General features: G+C 57.6%; 1 protein-coding gene across 3 annotated transcripts in view; it reads right to left on the bottom strand.

The window, feature by feature from the left end:
- Positions 1–14,467, bottom strand: part of LOC120498401 (acid-sensing ion channel 2) — a 404,155-nt gene that overhangs the window by 62,832 nt on the left and 326,856 nt on the right. Inside the window, exon 1 of one of the 3 annotated variants that reach the window (XM_039701061.1) lies at positions 13,808–14,461. The exons of the other annotated variants lie outside the window; for them this stretch is intronic. Coding sequence (XP_039556995.1) covers positions 13,808–14,347 — 540 coding nt within the window. The 5' untranslated portion in view covers positions 14,348–14,461. Of the gene's footprint in view, positions 1–13,807; positions 14,462–14,467 lie in introns of those variants that run through there. 3 annotated transcript variants of the gene reach the window in all.

Below are 14,467 nucleotides of genomic sequence, written 5' to 3'. Positions count from 1 at the left end.
GAGGAGCCCAAATCCAGGCAGTGGTAACAAAAATCCCATCAGCAAATCCCCACCTGGTCACCCCAAGCCAGGGCTGAGGCCTTTGTGGGATCCCTTCCCCTACCCCACCCCAAGAGACTCCCAGGCTCTGCTGAGCCAGCACTGACATCTACAAAAACCCTTCTGCTCCATCACACCCTGAGCAATTTGGTGTTCCAGCTTCCTGGATCCTCCCTGCAGGTTGGCTTTGACAGGATCTGTTCCTGTGAGGTTTGAGCCAGGTCCTGCAGCCCCTCAAACCCTGCAGGGCAAGGACAGCCCAACGCCCTCCCTCCCTCACAGCCTTCCACGCTGCTGAAAAACCACCTGAAAGCACTAAATCTGCACCAATTCCTACAGCAAGGACGCCCAGAGGAAATCCCGAACAATTTACACCAGAGGTAGAGCACAAACCACCCCACAGCTCATCCCAAAATTCTCCCAAAGCAGCAGCACAGCCTCACCCAGGAGCCTCAGCAGCAGCTTTGCTCCTCCCATCGTTCCTCTGCTGCTTTTCGATTTAAAACCGGAGTCAGCAAAGGAGCCCTGGGTGCAGCCCAGCAGGGCTGGATCCCACCCTGGGGATCCCCATTCCCACCATCCCACCCCTGGGGATCCCCATCCCTCGGGGCTCAGGAGCCTGGGCTGGGCACGACTCCCAGCAGAAGGGAATTGCCTTTCCCAGCCCAGAGCAAGCAGGGTGAAAACCAAGTGTGTCCCTCACTAATGAGTGCTGATGGCTCCCAAGGCTCCCAAAGCACACAGGCTGCCAGGCACCGAGGACTGTGGGGAAGATGAAACAGGAGAGCCTTTTAAATATGATTGCCTGGCAAAAAGATTTTGAGAATATGGAAATTAGAAGTGAGATTGAAATGAAAGCAAGCTTTGAGATACCTTGCTGAACAACTGGAAAAGAATGGCATGGCCAGCTGAAGGTAATCCCCTTTTGATGGAACAATACCCTCTGCTTGCAGACAGGCCCAAGGGTCAGAGCAGACCCTACTAGCTGGGCAACAGGGGTCTAAAGAGCAGTTTTTAGGGTTTTAAATGTAACACAGTATGGCAACGTAATGATTCTTATAGGCTGTATGTAAATTTGTATCTGGTACTGGACTGGTTAGTGAAAATTAGAATATTCAGCACAGAAGATTTACTGTATTGTAACGGGAACTTTGCTCTCTTTCCCTCTTGCTTTTATTCCCCCTCTCTCTCCCTTTGGGGCTCCTCTCCGGGGCCTGCTCCGAGCTGTGGCTGCAGCAGGGCCCTGCACCCAGGCCCTGGGCAGTGAGCCCCAAGTCCAGACCTGCCTTCAGAGATCTCCATCTCGTCCATCCTGACCATCCTACCCACCCTGGCTCCTACAGAGGATTCCTCAGCATTGTCCCTGCTGGGAAGCCACAGCTGGAGGCCCTCAGCCCCTGTGGCTCAGCCCTGGCCCCCTGAGCAGCCAGAGCTCTGGGCTGAGTCCGTCCAGCAGGGAGGTGACACAGCAGGGAGGTGACAGCAGCAGGGAGGTGACAGCAGACCCCGACCCTTCAGATGGCAAAACGAGAGGTGAGGACCCAGCCACGGCTCTGCCACCCCAGTCAGCTTTGAAATGCCAAAATGCCCTGTCCCAGTCATCACCTGGTCACGGGGAGGGCTCCCAGTCAGCACTGCCACCTTCACTGCCACCACTGCTTCACCCCACTGGAGCTCCCCTTTCCCAAGGTCGGGGGGGGGACAGAGGCCAAAGGAGCAAAATCACTTCAAAAAATGGAGAGGGAGCAAAACAAACTGTGGGATTTTCCATGGAAGTGGCTCCTGTGCTGGGATAACAAGGGATCAGAGGGGCTGGAGCCAGGCTGGGAGAGCTGGGGGTGCTCACCTGGAGAGGAGAAGCTCCAGGGAGAGCTCAGAGCCCCTGGCAGGGCCTGAAGGGGCTCCAGGAGAGCTGCAGAGGGACTGGGGACAAGGCATGGAGGGACAGGACACAGGGAATGGCTCCCAGTGCCAGAGGGCAGGGATGGATGGGAGATTGGGAATGAGGAATTGTTCCCTGTGAGGGTGGGCAGGCCCTGGCACAGGGTGCCCAGAGCAGCTGGGGCTGCCCCTGCATCCCTGGCAGTGCCCAAGCTCTTCACACCCACACAGATTCCCTTCCCTACCAACTCCATTTCCCAACACAGAACCCCAGAATCCCAGGATCTCTGAGGTTGGAAAATCCCTCCAGGATCACCAAGTCCCAGCTGTGCCTGATCCCCACCCTGTCCCTAGCCCAGAGCACTGAGTGCCACCTCCAGCCATTCCCTGGAAACCTCCAGGGATGGGCAATCCAACTCTCCCTGGGCAGTGCCAAGGCCTGATCCCCCTTTCCATGGGGAAATTCCTGCAGAATCCACCCTGAGCTGCCCTGGCCCAGCCTGAGGCCGTTCCCTCTGCTCCTGTCCCTGTTCCCTGGAGCACAGCCCGACCCCCCCGGCTGTCCCCTCCTGTCAGGAGCTGTGCAGAGCCACAAGGGCCCCCTGAGCCTCCTTTGCTCCAGGCTGAGCCCCTTCCCAGCTCCCTCAGCCCCTCCTGGGGCTCCAGCCCCTTCCCAGCTCCATTCCCTGCCCTGGACACGCTCCAGCCCCTCCAGGTCCTTCCTCTTTAGAAAAGCCCAAAAAGGCACCAGGATTTGGGGTGGGGCCATTACAAGACCATGTTGGGACTCCATTCCCCTCTGGGCTCTGGTACCCCTCAGTGCTGGATGTTTAAAGCCAGCCCTAAGGAGATGTGAAAATCTCTGCTTTTAATCTAAATCCATAATCCTTACACCATCAAGGAAAGCATGCAACTTCAGAAGCAGTGCCAAGGCCAGAAGCAAAACACAAACAGCTCAAAAAATCTTCAACCATCTTAAAATTGTATTTTTTCTCAGACTTCAGCCAACTCTCATGATCTGGGGCTGCTGAACCCCTCGGTGTGCAGGTAATTCCACAGGGAGCTGATCCCACACCAAGTCCCAGCTCTGGAAAGCCCCAAAAGCTGCCACTGCTGTCGAGGTCTCCTTCCCACACTGGATTATCCTCTGCAGGATGTGGCATATCGCAAACCCAGGAGTCATTCCAAATAAAACCTCCCCGGCCTTGGGGAGGGGAGGTGGGGCAGGGAAAAGGGACCTGCAATTTCCCCCATCACCCATTAACTGCTAATGATGGTTTCACAAAACCATGGATCATTGGGGTGATCAAATTCTGCTCAGCAGAAATCCCCTCCTGTGCCAAGTGAAAGCTCAACACTGACTCCATGAGGGAAAGGCCTTTGGAAAACCAGGAATATTGATGTGAGTACAGAAACACCAGGGTTCCAAATCCCCTGCTCATCCCACAGCCAGAAACCCCCCAAAACAAGGGAACCCCAGGAATGAGGTGGATCCTGTCCAAGCAGCTGCCACAGGACATTGAGAATTCAGGAACCTCCCTGCCCAGCCAGGAGCTTTAATCCCACCTCCCCCAATGGCTCCCCCATCCAAGGGCCTTGGAGCCACTGGAATTATTTTAACACAATGAATTTGGCACAAAAAAGGCAAAGCCAGGTTAATGGGCATGAGCAAGAAAGGGATGGGAACTGTCCAGTGCTTGGAAAAATCCAAGGCAGAGATGATTCTGGGGGAAAGGAAAAGGAAAGAGAGAGGGAATTTCAGGTGGAAGGGACCTACAACAACCACCAAACCCCAAGGGGCACACCCAGAGCTTGAAACCCCATCCCATGGGCCCCATTCCCCTCCTCAGTCCTGTGGCACAAAGCCAAGGGAAGGCTCTGTGCTGCAGGGTCAGGAATTTGTGTTTCAGGAGAGAGCAGGGAGCACGGCCTGGAGCTGGATTTGTGTTTCAGGAGAGAGCAGGGAGCACGGCCCTGACACAGCCACTGCAGCCACAGCTGCCCCAGGCAGGGGAGGGGACAGCTGTGTCCCCAAATGTGGCAGCAGCTCCCTGGCCACACAGACAAACAGAACTTTCCCAGGCATTGCACTGAGAAAGGCTGTGAGAAGATCAGAGAAAAGAATGAGAAATAATTCTTACCTTGCTGCACCTGCTATTGTGAACATGTGGAATGTGTTCTGGAGATTTGTTTACCAAGGGGTGGTTTCTTAACTAGCCAGTGGTGATGGTGTTTGAATTAGAGGACCAGTTAGAGTCCAACTGTATGATAACTGTTATAAAAGCAATGGGTTTGTTACTAGAAATACAGATTATTGATCAGCCTTCTGTGAATCAGGGAGTCAATGACAATTATCACCTGGCTGGGGCTGGCTGCAGGGACACCCAAACCCCACCCAGAGGGAGGGGAGCAGGGAGGGACTGTGGGTGACTCCAGCCCCCCGTGGGAGACTCCAGCCCCAGGAGAAACCTGAGGGGAGGGAAGGGCTGGGCTGAAGCCAGGAATAAAGACAAGGGGACAAAGTTTGTGGGGGTGGAAGGCAAGTGGACTTTGCAGAGGAAAGCAGGGAGGGTCCTTTGGGGAGGATCCTGGCTGATCCTCACTGCAGGGTGCTGGTGAGTGTGGATCAAACACCGGGAGCTGCACCCAGCTCGAGCCCCAGGAGCCACAAATCACCCAGGACTGCAGAAGGCTTCCAAGGGGGAAGATCTGCCTGCAGGCACCACCAGAACACAGGGACTGATGGCTTTGACACGCCAGTGTTTGGATGGTGTGGGAAGCCGGGACTGTGGGAACAGCGCCAGGAGCTGCCACCTCCAGTCGGGATTCTCGGGATTGTTTCCCAGGAGTGACTCGGGCAGGCGGTGCCTCTGCTCCAGCACTCCCTGAAGGAAGAAATTTGGGCATTCAGCTGAGTTTGGAGGGCAGGAGATGCTGATGGAGCAGGGAACGAGCTGGACAGCTGAACTGGAACATTGGGAGCAGCTGTTCCAGCACAGGGAGCTGCTCCCAACCTTCCCATCCCTCACCCCTCGGATGGGAAGGAACCAGAAGGGGAAAATCATTCCCTCCCCTCAGAGAATCCTTTGCTATTCCCAAATATTTGTTATAAAGGTCTGTCCACCTGTGGGAATGCCGTGTTGGTGTATTCCAGGGGCCTCCAGGCTGTTTCCCTGCTGCACAGCCCTACTGCAGGCATTTGGGAATTGCTACAAAATTTAGCAAAACAAGGTCTGAGAGAGATGGAATTCCTCCCTGTGAGGGTGAGGGGCCCTGGCACAGGGTGCCCAGAGCAGCTGGGGCTGCCCCTGCATCCCTGGCAGTGCCCAAGGCCAGGCTGGAGCCCCCTGGGACAGTGGGAGGTGTCCCTGCCATGGCAGGGGTGGCACTGGGTGGGCTTTAAGGTCCTTTAAGGTCCTTTCCGACCCAAACCTCTCCATGACCTCATTTCTCCACCTGCCTGCAAACCCCCCCAGATCCCTCCAAGCTGTGCCAGGTTGGTTTGGAGCTGCAGGAACAGAATTCCATGGACAAGTTGCTGATCCTTCTGTCCCTCCCTTCCACCTGAGTGCTGGGAGCACTGAGCCGTGAATTCCAGGAGAAAGATGGAATTATTCCTGGCAGGAACATGTGCTGGGAGCCCAGCAGGATCTCCATGCCCACAAGGAGCCACTTTGGAGCACTCCATAAATTTATTACAAAACCAGGAGCCAACTCCCCACTATGGCTTTCCCCTGCTTTCAGCTGCTGAAGGGTTTTTAAAGGGAAAAAGGGGGAAAAAATCCCAAACCACACAATCCCAGGCCTTTTACAATGATTTTATCCAACTTTTCCCTCACCCTGGAGCCAGGAATTCCTGCCTGGGAATCACAGTTAATTGGATTATAATGGGCCATTCCTCCTGATTTAATAAAGCAGAGGAAAATTGGGATGGCAGCAGTGTGCTCCTAGGATTGGGAAGAGCTCCAGTTCCTCATTTACATTCCAACTTTATTATTGAAAAAATGTCAAGCTCCAGGGGTTTGGGGAGGAAGTTTGCCTAGAATTTGCTTTATTCCAGGAAGAAATGATAGAATCGGGAAGAGTGGAATAATCCATGAAAAAAATTAAAAATTCCTGCTCCCACTGCTTGAAATTACAGGGGGGGAAAGGAAAAAAAGAGAAAATGAGAAGTCCCAGAAGTGCTGAGAGGGAAGTGAGCGAGCATCCCAAATAACATCTGTGCATCCCAAAGGACATCCCTACATTCCAAGGGGCATCCCTGCATCCCAAAGGGCATTTCCCCATCCCAAAGAACATCCCTACATTCCAAAGGACATCCCAGCAATCCAAAGGATAGCCCTTCATTCCAGGGGGCATCCCTGCATCCCAAAGGGCATCCCTGCATCCCAAAGGACATCTGTGCATCCCAAAGGGCATCCCAGCATCCCAAAGGACATTTGTGCATCCCAAAGGGCATCTCTGCATCTCAAAGAGCATTCATCCATCCCAAAGAACATCCCTACATCCCAAAGAGCATCCAAGCATCCCAAAGGACAACCCTGCATGCCAAAGGACATTCCCCCCATCCCTACATCGATGCCAGTTCCAGCCTGGCCTCCTGCAAGGACAAGGAATAGGAAATCAGTCCTTTGATGCCATCCAGCTGCAAAACATCTGGACAAGCAGCAGCCCCCAGGCAGGCCCAGCCCTTTCCAGGATAAATGACCCAGAGGAATCCCTGTCCATGCCCCTTTCCAGGATAAATGACCCAGAGGAATCCCTGACCATGCCCCAGGATGGGAGCTGCTGCTCCAGACAAGAATCCAGCTGCTTCCCTCCATCCAGGCCCATGGCAAATCTGCAGCCAGGATGGGAAAAGCAAACACAGGAGAAGCAGCTCATCCCAGTTCCAGTTTTATCCCTCCTGCTGGGAAAAGGGGTGAGTTCCAGAGCCAGCCTGGGATGCTGAGGCCCTGCTGGCACCACCAGTGCTCCCAAAGGGAAACAGCCTCCAGTGGCCCAGGGAATTCAGGATAAATGACAGGATGGGAAAAATGTGGCCAAAAGGAAAAAAGCTCCAGTGGGAACAAACTCCAGGGGTTTCAGCATAAATGGAATTACCCTGAGCTGCAGCAGAGGAGAGGGCAAATCCTGCAGCCTCAGGCTCCCAAGAGAACAAACCCAGGGCCCTGAGAGCCCAAATCCCACTGATCCCCACCCTGCAGCCCTGGATTTCCTTCCCCTCCCCACAGCAGCCTCCCAGGGCACCTCCATTCCAGGAATTCCCACTCTGTGCACTGTTGGAAGGTGGTCCCATGCAGATCCTGGAGCAATTTGCAAACATTAATTAAGCCCTGGCAGCATCCCGGAGTGGGTGGGGACTGTAACTGTGTCTTTAATTACATTAATTCTGCTCAGGGTGGGCAGTAATTATTGGCAATCTATTCCAGGACTCAAACAAACCTAGGGTGATGATTGCACCTTCAGCACCTGGAATCCCCTTTCTGGATGGATGGATGGATGGATGGATGGATGGAATAAATGGAAAAGGGAAAAAAACAAAACAAAGTCCTACTAAAAATCCCTCCTCTTCCTGCAGTTGGATGCTCCTCTCCTAAACACTCCCATCCCTCAATTCCCAAACACTCCCATCCCTCAATTCCCAAACACTCCCATCCCTCAATTCCCAAACACTCCCATCCCTCCTCTCCAGAAAAATCCCTGCTCAAGAAAAGGGTTTGGTCTGTGCTCCAGCCCAGGTCAAACTGGGAGCAGCTCCTGGAGGAAGTGGCCAAACTCAGCTGAATCCTTTCCCCATGGGAGTGGTATTTTTCCTGTCCTGCCAGAAATCAAGTTCCCACATTCAGGGTGAAGTGAGGAGTTGGATTCATGGATCCCTGTGGATCCCTTCCAGCCCAGGACATCTGTGAATCCAGGAGATTCCCACCCCAGAATCCTGCCCAGATGTTGGTAAAACCACCAGGGGAGCAGAATTCCAACAGCTGCCTGCACCTGGAGCTGCACCTGGATCCAGAGGCACTGGGACACAGCGTGGGATGCGGGGGAGCCCAGCCCAGCCCTGTTCTCCCCCCATTCTGTGGGATTTGCACTCTGACTCCCTGCACTGCCACACATCCCCAGCAGCTCTGTCCTGCTCCAGGCCAGCGAGGCCAGGGTCTCCTGCTGCTGCTGGGACACCCCTGGCCACACCTGGACAGAGCCTCCCAGGAATCACACAGGCTTCCAAGGAGCCACACTGGATCCAGAGGCACTGGGACACAGCGTGGGATGCGGGGGAGCCCAGCCCAGCCCTGTTCTCCCCCCATTCTGTGGGATTTGCACTCTGACTCCCTGCACTGCCACACATCCCCAGCAGCTCTGTCCTGCTCCAGGCCAGCGAGGCCAGGGTCTCCTGCTGCTGCTGGGACACCCCTGGCCACACCTGGACAGAGCCTCCCAGGAATCACTCAGGCTTCCAAGGAGATGGAGCTGCTGGAGCAGGTCCAGAGGAGCAACAGAGCTGGAGCCCCTCTGAGCCAGGCTGGGAGCTGGGGGAGCTCACCTGGAGAGGAGAAGCTCCAGGGAGAGCTCAGAGCCCCTGGCAGGGCCTGAAGGGGCTCCAGGAGAGCTGCAGAGGGACTGGGGACAAGGCATGGAGGGACAGGACACAGGGAATGGCTCCCACTGCCAGAGGGCAGGGATGGATGGGAGATTGGGAATTGGGAATTGTTCCCTGGCAGGGTGGGCAGGCCCTGGCACAGGGTGCCCAGAGCAGCTGGGGCTGCCCCTGGATCCCTGGCAGTGCCCAAGGCCAGGCTGGACACTGGGGCTGGAGCAGCCTGGGGCAGTGGGAGGTGTCCCTGCCATGGCAGGGGAGGCACTGGGGGGAGAGAAGCCCCCAGCAGCCCAGGCCCTGCTGCTGCCCAGCTTTCCTTGCTCCATGGATTCCTCTGGGATCCCTGCAGCTCTGGAATCCCTGGGCTTTGTCCTTCTTCTCCCACAGCTTCTGGCCCCTCTCAGGACTCACCAGTTCAGTGCCAAACTCATCCCTGTTTTCATTCCCCAGCCCAAGAGAAGTGCAAATCCCCTCAGCACCCAACTCTGTAGGTCAGGAATCTGCACCCCAAACCCCCAGGAAATCACCCCAAACCCTGCAGCCCATCCCTCACAGGGAGCATAACCCACCCTGGACTCCACCTTGGATTCTGGCACCAGGAGCCCAAAATCAGCAGGATTCCCTCAGGATGGCAGAACAGGCCTTGGTTTCACAGTGATCCCAGGCTGAGTCCAAGCAGCCCCAGGCAGTTCCCTAAAGTGGCACTTTAGGGACAATTTGGGAGCACATTCCAGGCTCCAGCCCCGTTAAACACCACCCACGTCCCTTCCAAAGGCAACACCACCCCCAAACCACAGCTTTGTTTGGAAGTGAAGCCAAAAATAAAGAATTAAAATAAAAATATGAGAGAATAAAGGTGGAAAAGGGAATTGCATAAAACAGTTTGTGGGTGGGTGAGGAAAATCCCCAAATAAACAACGCCACATCCTGAAATTCCTCTACAATTAATTGTGGTGGTGGTAATTAAGGTGCTTGCAGCCGTTCCAAGCTGGTGGCACAGAATTCCTGTCTGCCCTCCCACAAAACCCAGGGCTGAAATGTCCAATTCATTTGGTGGGATAAGGCTGAGCTTCACCCTGGACACAGGGGATTCTCTGCCGAGGAAACCACAATTACAGCCCCACCTGAGGGGTATGTCAGCAATATTCATGAGATTTTCAGGCAAACACGCAGGAATATTTTTAAAAAGTGGCACTGAGATCTCTGTGCAGCTACTACCCCTTGAAGTCCCTGCTCTGAGGAGAAATTAAATGGTTTAACAAGAAATAACTGAGCAAATCAAACACGAGCAAGTATTGACTGCCTTTGGAGCACCCCAGAAATCCAAGGATTTCACCAAGGATGGGACCAAACCCTGCCACTCCTCCCTGCACAACACCCGTGTCCCCACAGCTCCCCAGGCAGAGGCACAGGTGCCAATTTGCTTTGGGGACTTATTAAATCAGGAGATCATTAACCCTAAACCCCAGCCCATGAACAGCCCCCAGGATGTTGGATCCACTCATTAATTTCTCAGGATGAAAAATCCTAGGAAGGAAGAAATCAATGAGCACAGGACACGGCAACCAAGATAAATATTGCAGAGACAAAGAGCTCAGAGGAATAAATCAACCCCAAATCCAGGGAACGCAGAGCACAGCAACACCCACTTCACCCTGAGCCTCAGCTCCACCCTGACAGGGCACTCCAGGGAAAGCAGGTCCTCACCCACTGAACTGCCCAGTCTGGCACTTGGATTTGCAATCTGGGACAAGTTTTGAAGGACAGGAGCTGCTGGATGCTTCCTTCCCCTGCAGTCAGCATGTGGGCACTTGGGAAGGCTGGATTTATCCAGCTTCAAGCATTCATGGATGGTTTTGCCCATCCCTGGAAGGGTCCAAGGCCAGGCTGGACGGGGCTTGGAGTGCCCTGGGATGGTGGGAGGTGTTCCTGCCCATGGAACTGGGCTTTAAGGCCCCTCCCAACACAAACCGTGTCAGGATTCTTGGATAACCACCCCAACAGCCCAGCTTCAGGTCCAGCCTAAGATAAGTAAAGCCACACATTGACTGAGGACAGGAGACTCCATCTGATCCATTAACAAATCCTCATCCTTCTGGAAAACACTGACAGGCACAACAAACCCCTCCTGGAGCAGGCCAGGAAATAATCCAGACCTGAGCCCTCCTAAATGGAGCAAATCCAACGGGATCATCCCAGCCCTGCAGCCCCGAGCTCCAAAGATCACTGCGATCACATATTTCCATCTGTTAAGGAATTAAAGCAACACTTCCCACACTGTTGGGATTGCTGGGCTCATTCTCCAGTGTCCTCTTCCTTTTCCATGTCACCCACGAAACCCAACACCCTCTGCCCCCACGGCTGGGAGGAGGGAATCTCCTCTGGGAGACAGGCTGGGAGGAGGAGAAGGAATCTCCTGTGGAGATGGGCTGGGAGGAGGAGAGGGGATCTCCTGTGGGAGATGGGCTGGGAGGAGCAGGAATGTCTTGGAGGAGCTGCAGGGCAGAGCTGGAAGCACTCACAGGAGAGCAGCTCCCTCCCCCAGCCCCTTTGCTCTGCTCCACATCTCAGCCAGGACTCGTTTGCTCCACATCCCCTCTGCTTTGGGCTTTTGGGGCTTTTACCCAGGAAAGCTTCACCTCCCCCTGGTCTTTTGGCACAGAAGATGCTCTTGGAGCACCCGAGCAGGTCTAAAACCTGCAAAATTCTCTTTACACCCCCATTTATTCCATTTGCATTTATCTTTTCACACATCCTGCCTCATTCCTGTGCCCAGCTCACACCACAGGATTTTCCTGCCTCTCCTCGGGGCTCTCCCTCCGAATCCAGGAAGAGGAGCAGAAGCTCCAAGTACCCCAGACCCTGGGGGCTGCCCCAGGCTCAGCCCCACGGGAAACCCCAGCCCTGGATGTGGCACCTCCACGCCACAGACACAGCAGGGAGGGCAGTGCCCTGTGCTGGGCTCTCGGGACACTCCCGACCCCGGGCATTGTTCCCAGCACCTCCCCAGGGAACGCCTCTGCTCACCTGCGTTCCCAGGTGGAGGAGCTCCTCAGCCTCCCCTCAAGGACAAGGCAGAGGTCACTCCCTCCCCTGTTCCCTCAGACAGGAGGAGGAGGGACGTGCCGGGACACGGGGAGGTGGCACCGACCCCCTCACCTGCCGCAGGGGCAGGGAAAGCAGATCCAGCCGGTTCCTGGCACAGGAATTCCCTCTCCCTCCGGCCTGGAGCCACACAGCCCCTTTGGGATGGGAAGGATCTTCTCCCTGTTCCCTCAGCTGAGCAATGCCCTCAGTGCTGGGATCTCCAGGGATCACACCCCCAGTTCCTCCCTCCCAGCCCCGGGAAGCAGCTTCTGGGACCTCTCCAGGACGGCTGGAGGAGACCCCGCTCCTCGGCCACCGTGGAGCAGCTGCAGAGCCGGGAATGCCCAGTTCCACCCCGAGGAACTCCTGCAGCACCCCCAGAGCAGCTCTCGGCCACGGGATTCGTTCTGCCCGGGACAGCGGGACCCTCGCCGGGTTTGCCGCACCTTGGAGGGGCTCGGTATAAGCCGCAGTCAGCCCCTCCCGGCACCGGCCCAGCACCAGCAGATCCTACCCTGGCACCCGGGAGGGGGAGGCAGCTTTTCCCCACCGCCCGCCGCCCGTTCCTGCTGTAATTCCCCAATTTCCTCATGCCACGGCACCGGATTGTCCTGCTGGAAAGGGCCTGCCCCAAAGTCCCGGTTTATTTCTGATTTCCCCCCAGCTGTGCCGCTCCTGCTCGCAGCAGCAGCTGCTGCCTGCACAGCCGGGGCAGCTCCTCCATCCCTCAGGAGTCCCTCCCTGCTCCCTGCACAGTTTAGCGGCTGCCGCGACAAGCCCAAAGGGACAATTCCGTCTGATTTCCAGCTGCATCCCAGGCAGAGCCGGGATCCAGCTCCCCGGCAGAGTTTGCTCTGTCCCCACGGACCCCAGCCCCCTTTCCAGGATGCTCAGCCCCCCGCGCTGCCCGCAGGGATCAGAGGAGCGGAATATTCCAGCACCATCAGCATCCCGCTGCTCCCGGGCATCCTTCACGTGGGTCTGGCTCCAGCGCTCACCCAGAGTCTCCTCCCAACACACCAGAGCTCCCAGCAGTCCCACCGGGCTCTTCCCAAGCACGGATCCCACTCCTAGTGCTTTGTAAAGCCCTGCCCCGAGTTTTGGGGTTGATCCCAAACCCCGCCGGTTAATCGGGGCTCAAACACCTTTGGGATCAGCTCCGCTCGGCAAAGCTCCGCATCCCAAAGCGCTCCAGGGCGCACAAACCCCGCGGCCCCAAAGGAGCAGCTCCAGGGGATGCACGGGGGGCCGAAGGAGCCCGGACAGAGCACGGGGGTCGGACACAGCAAAGCCGGGCGGGATGGGCAGGGCTGGGCCGGACCGCGCTGCAGCCCCTGGGGGACCCCGGCTCGGACTGGGGAGAAATCTGGATGCGACTACGCTGGGAGCAACGCGGAACGTGGGAAGGCAGCGGCGGGGATGGTGCAACATTAATTTAATTATTTCTCATTAAAACGCAAGGCAGCAGCCAGCCCCTCACACGCCAGTCAGTCACCCCTAGACCAGAGCATCACTTCGAGCCGGTGGAAAAACCAGCGAGAGGGAAAGCGCTCGGTGGGCAGCGACCCGCAGGGAGCTCCCGAGGGGGGAGCCGGGGGGACCCTGCCCGGCCATGCGGGACCTGCCGGACACCCCGGGACCGCTGGACCCTCCGGAACCTGCCGGACACACCGGACCCTCCAGAACCTGCCGGACACACCGGGACCCTCCGGGACCGCCGCGACCCCGGAGCGCTCCGGGCACCGCGGGCAAACGCGCAGCGAGCGGCGGGGCTGGGAGCGGAGCGGGGAGCGGGACACGGAGCGGAACCGACACCAACCAGGAGTCCCTTAAACCGATATCAGCCAGCGGTACCCTTGGACAGACACGAACGGGGGACCGGGACCGGGACCAACACGACCCGGGGATCCCTCGGACCGAGAGGAGCCGCAGACACGGACCAGAACCGACACGACCCGGGGGTCTCTTGGACCGACTGGAACCGGGGACACGGACCAGAAGCGACAAGACCCAGGACTCTTGGACTAACATGAACCGGGACCGGAACCGACATGACCCACGGCTCTTGGACCGATATGAACCGAGACCAGAACCGACACGACCCAGGGCTCTTGGACCGACACGAACCGGGACCAGAAGCGACACGACGCAGGGGCCCCGGACAGGAGCCGAGAGCAGCCGGGGCTCCCGGCGCGCACTCACCGCGGAGAAGTTGTGCGGGCCGCAGAGCTCGCCGCGGTACTTGCAGGACAGCAGCATGTCCTCCAGCTGGTGGCCCAGGCGGTCCATGAAGTCGGCGCTGATGCCCTCGTAGTGGCGGGGCGGCAGAAAGAGGCGGAAATCGGCCAGTTTGGCGAACCAGCGCAGCCGCGCCTCGTCGGCGCGCAGCAGCTCGGTGAGCAGCGGCCGCGCGGTGCGGTTGGGCAGCAGCAGCCCCAGCCAGTGCCCCGCGTAGTACAGGTCGCCCTTGGAGAGGCGGGGGAAGCGCAGCGGGTTGTTGTTGCACAGCGTGACGGCGGGGAAGGGCAGCTGGCGGCTCCACTCGGTGCGCACGCGGGTGTGCGAGGGGAAGGCGAGCCAGTGCAGCAGGCGGTCGGAGGACCAGGCCAGCAGCAGCCCCAGCGCCGTGCAGAAGGCGAGCACCCAGAGCGCCCGGCGCGCCGGCGCCGCCCGCGCCGAGCACATGAGGCGCAGCCCGTGCAGCCGAGTGCGCAGCGCCGGCGCCCGGCGCCCCCGCGCCATGGGCGCTCCCCTCCTCCTCCTCCTCCCGCCGCCGCTCGTCCTCCTCCGGGCCGGGCTCAGGGCGAGCAGCGCCGCGCCATCCCCGGGCCCCCCGCCGGCTGCGGCCCCGAGCGGCGGGGG

This window comes from Passer montanus, unplaced genomic scaffold, assembly GCF_014805655.1.
Source record: "Passer montanus isolate IOZ18808 unplaced genomic scaffold, ASM1480565v1 scaffold148, whole genome shotgun sequence".
NCBI lineage: Eukaryota > Metazoa > Chordata > Aves > Passeriformes > Passeridae > Passer > Passer montanus.
Note: the sequence above shows the minus strand (reverse complement) of the source record. Positions and strands in the feature narration are given on the sequence as shown.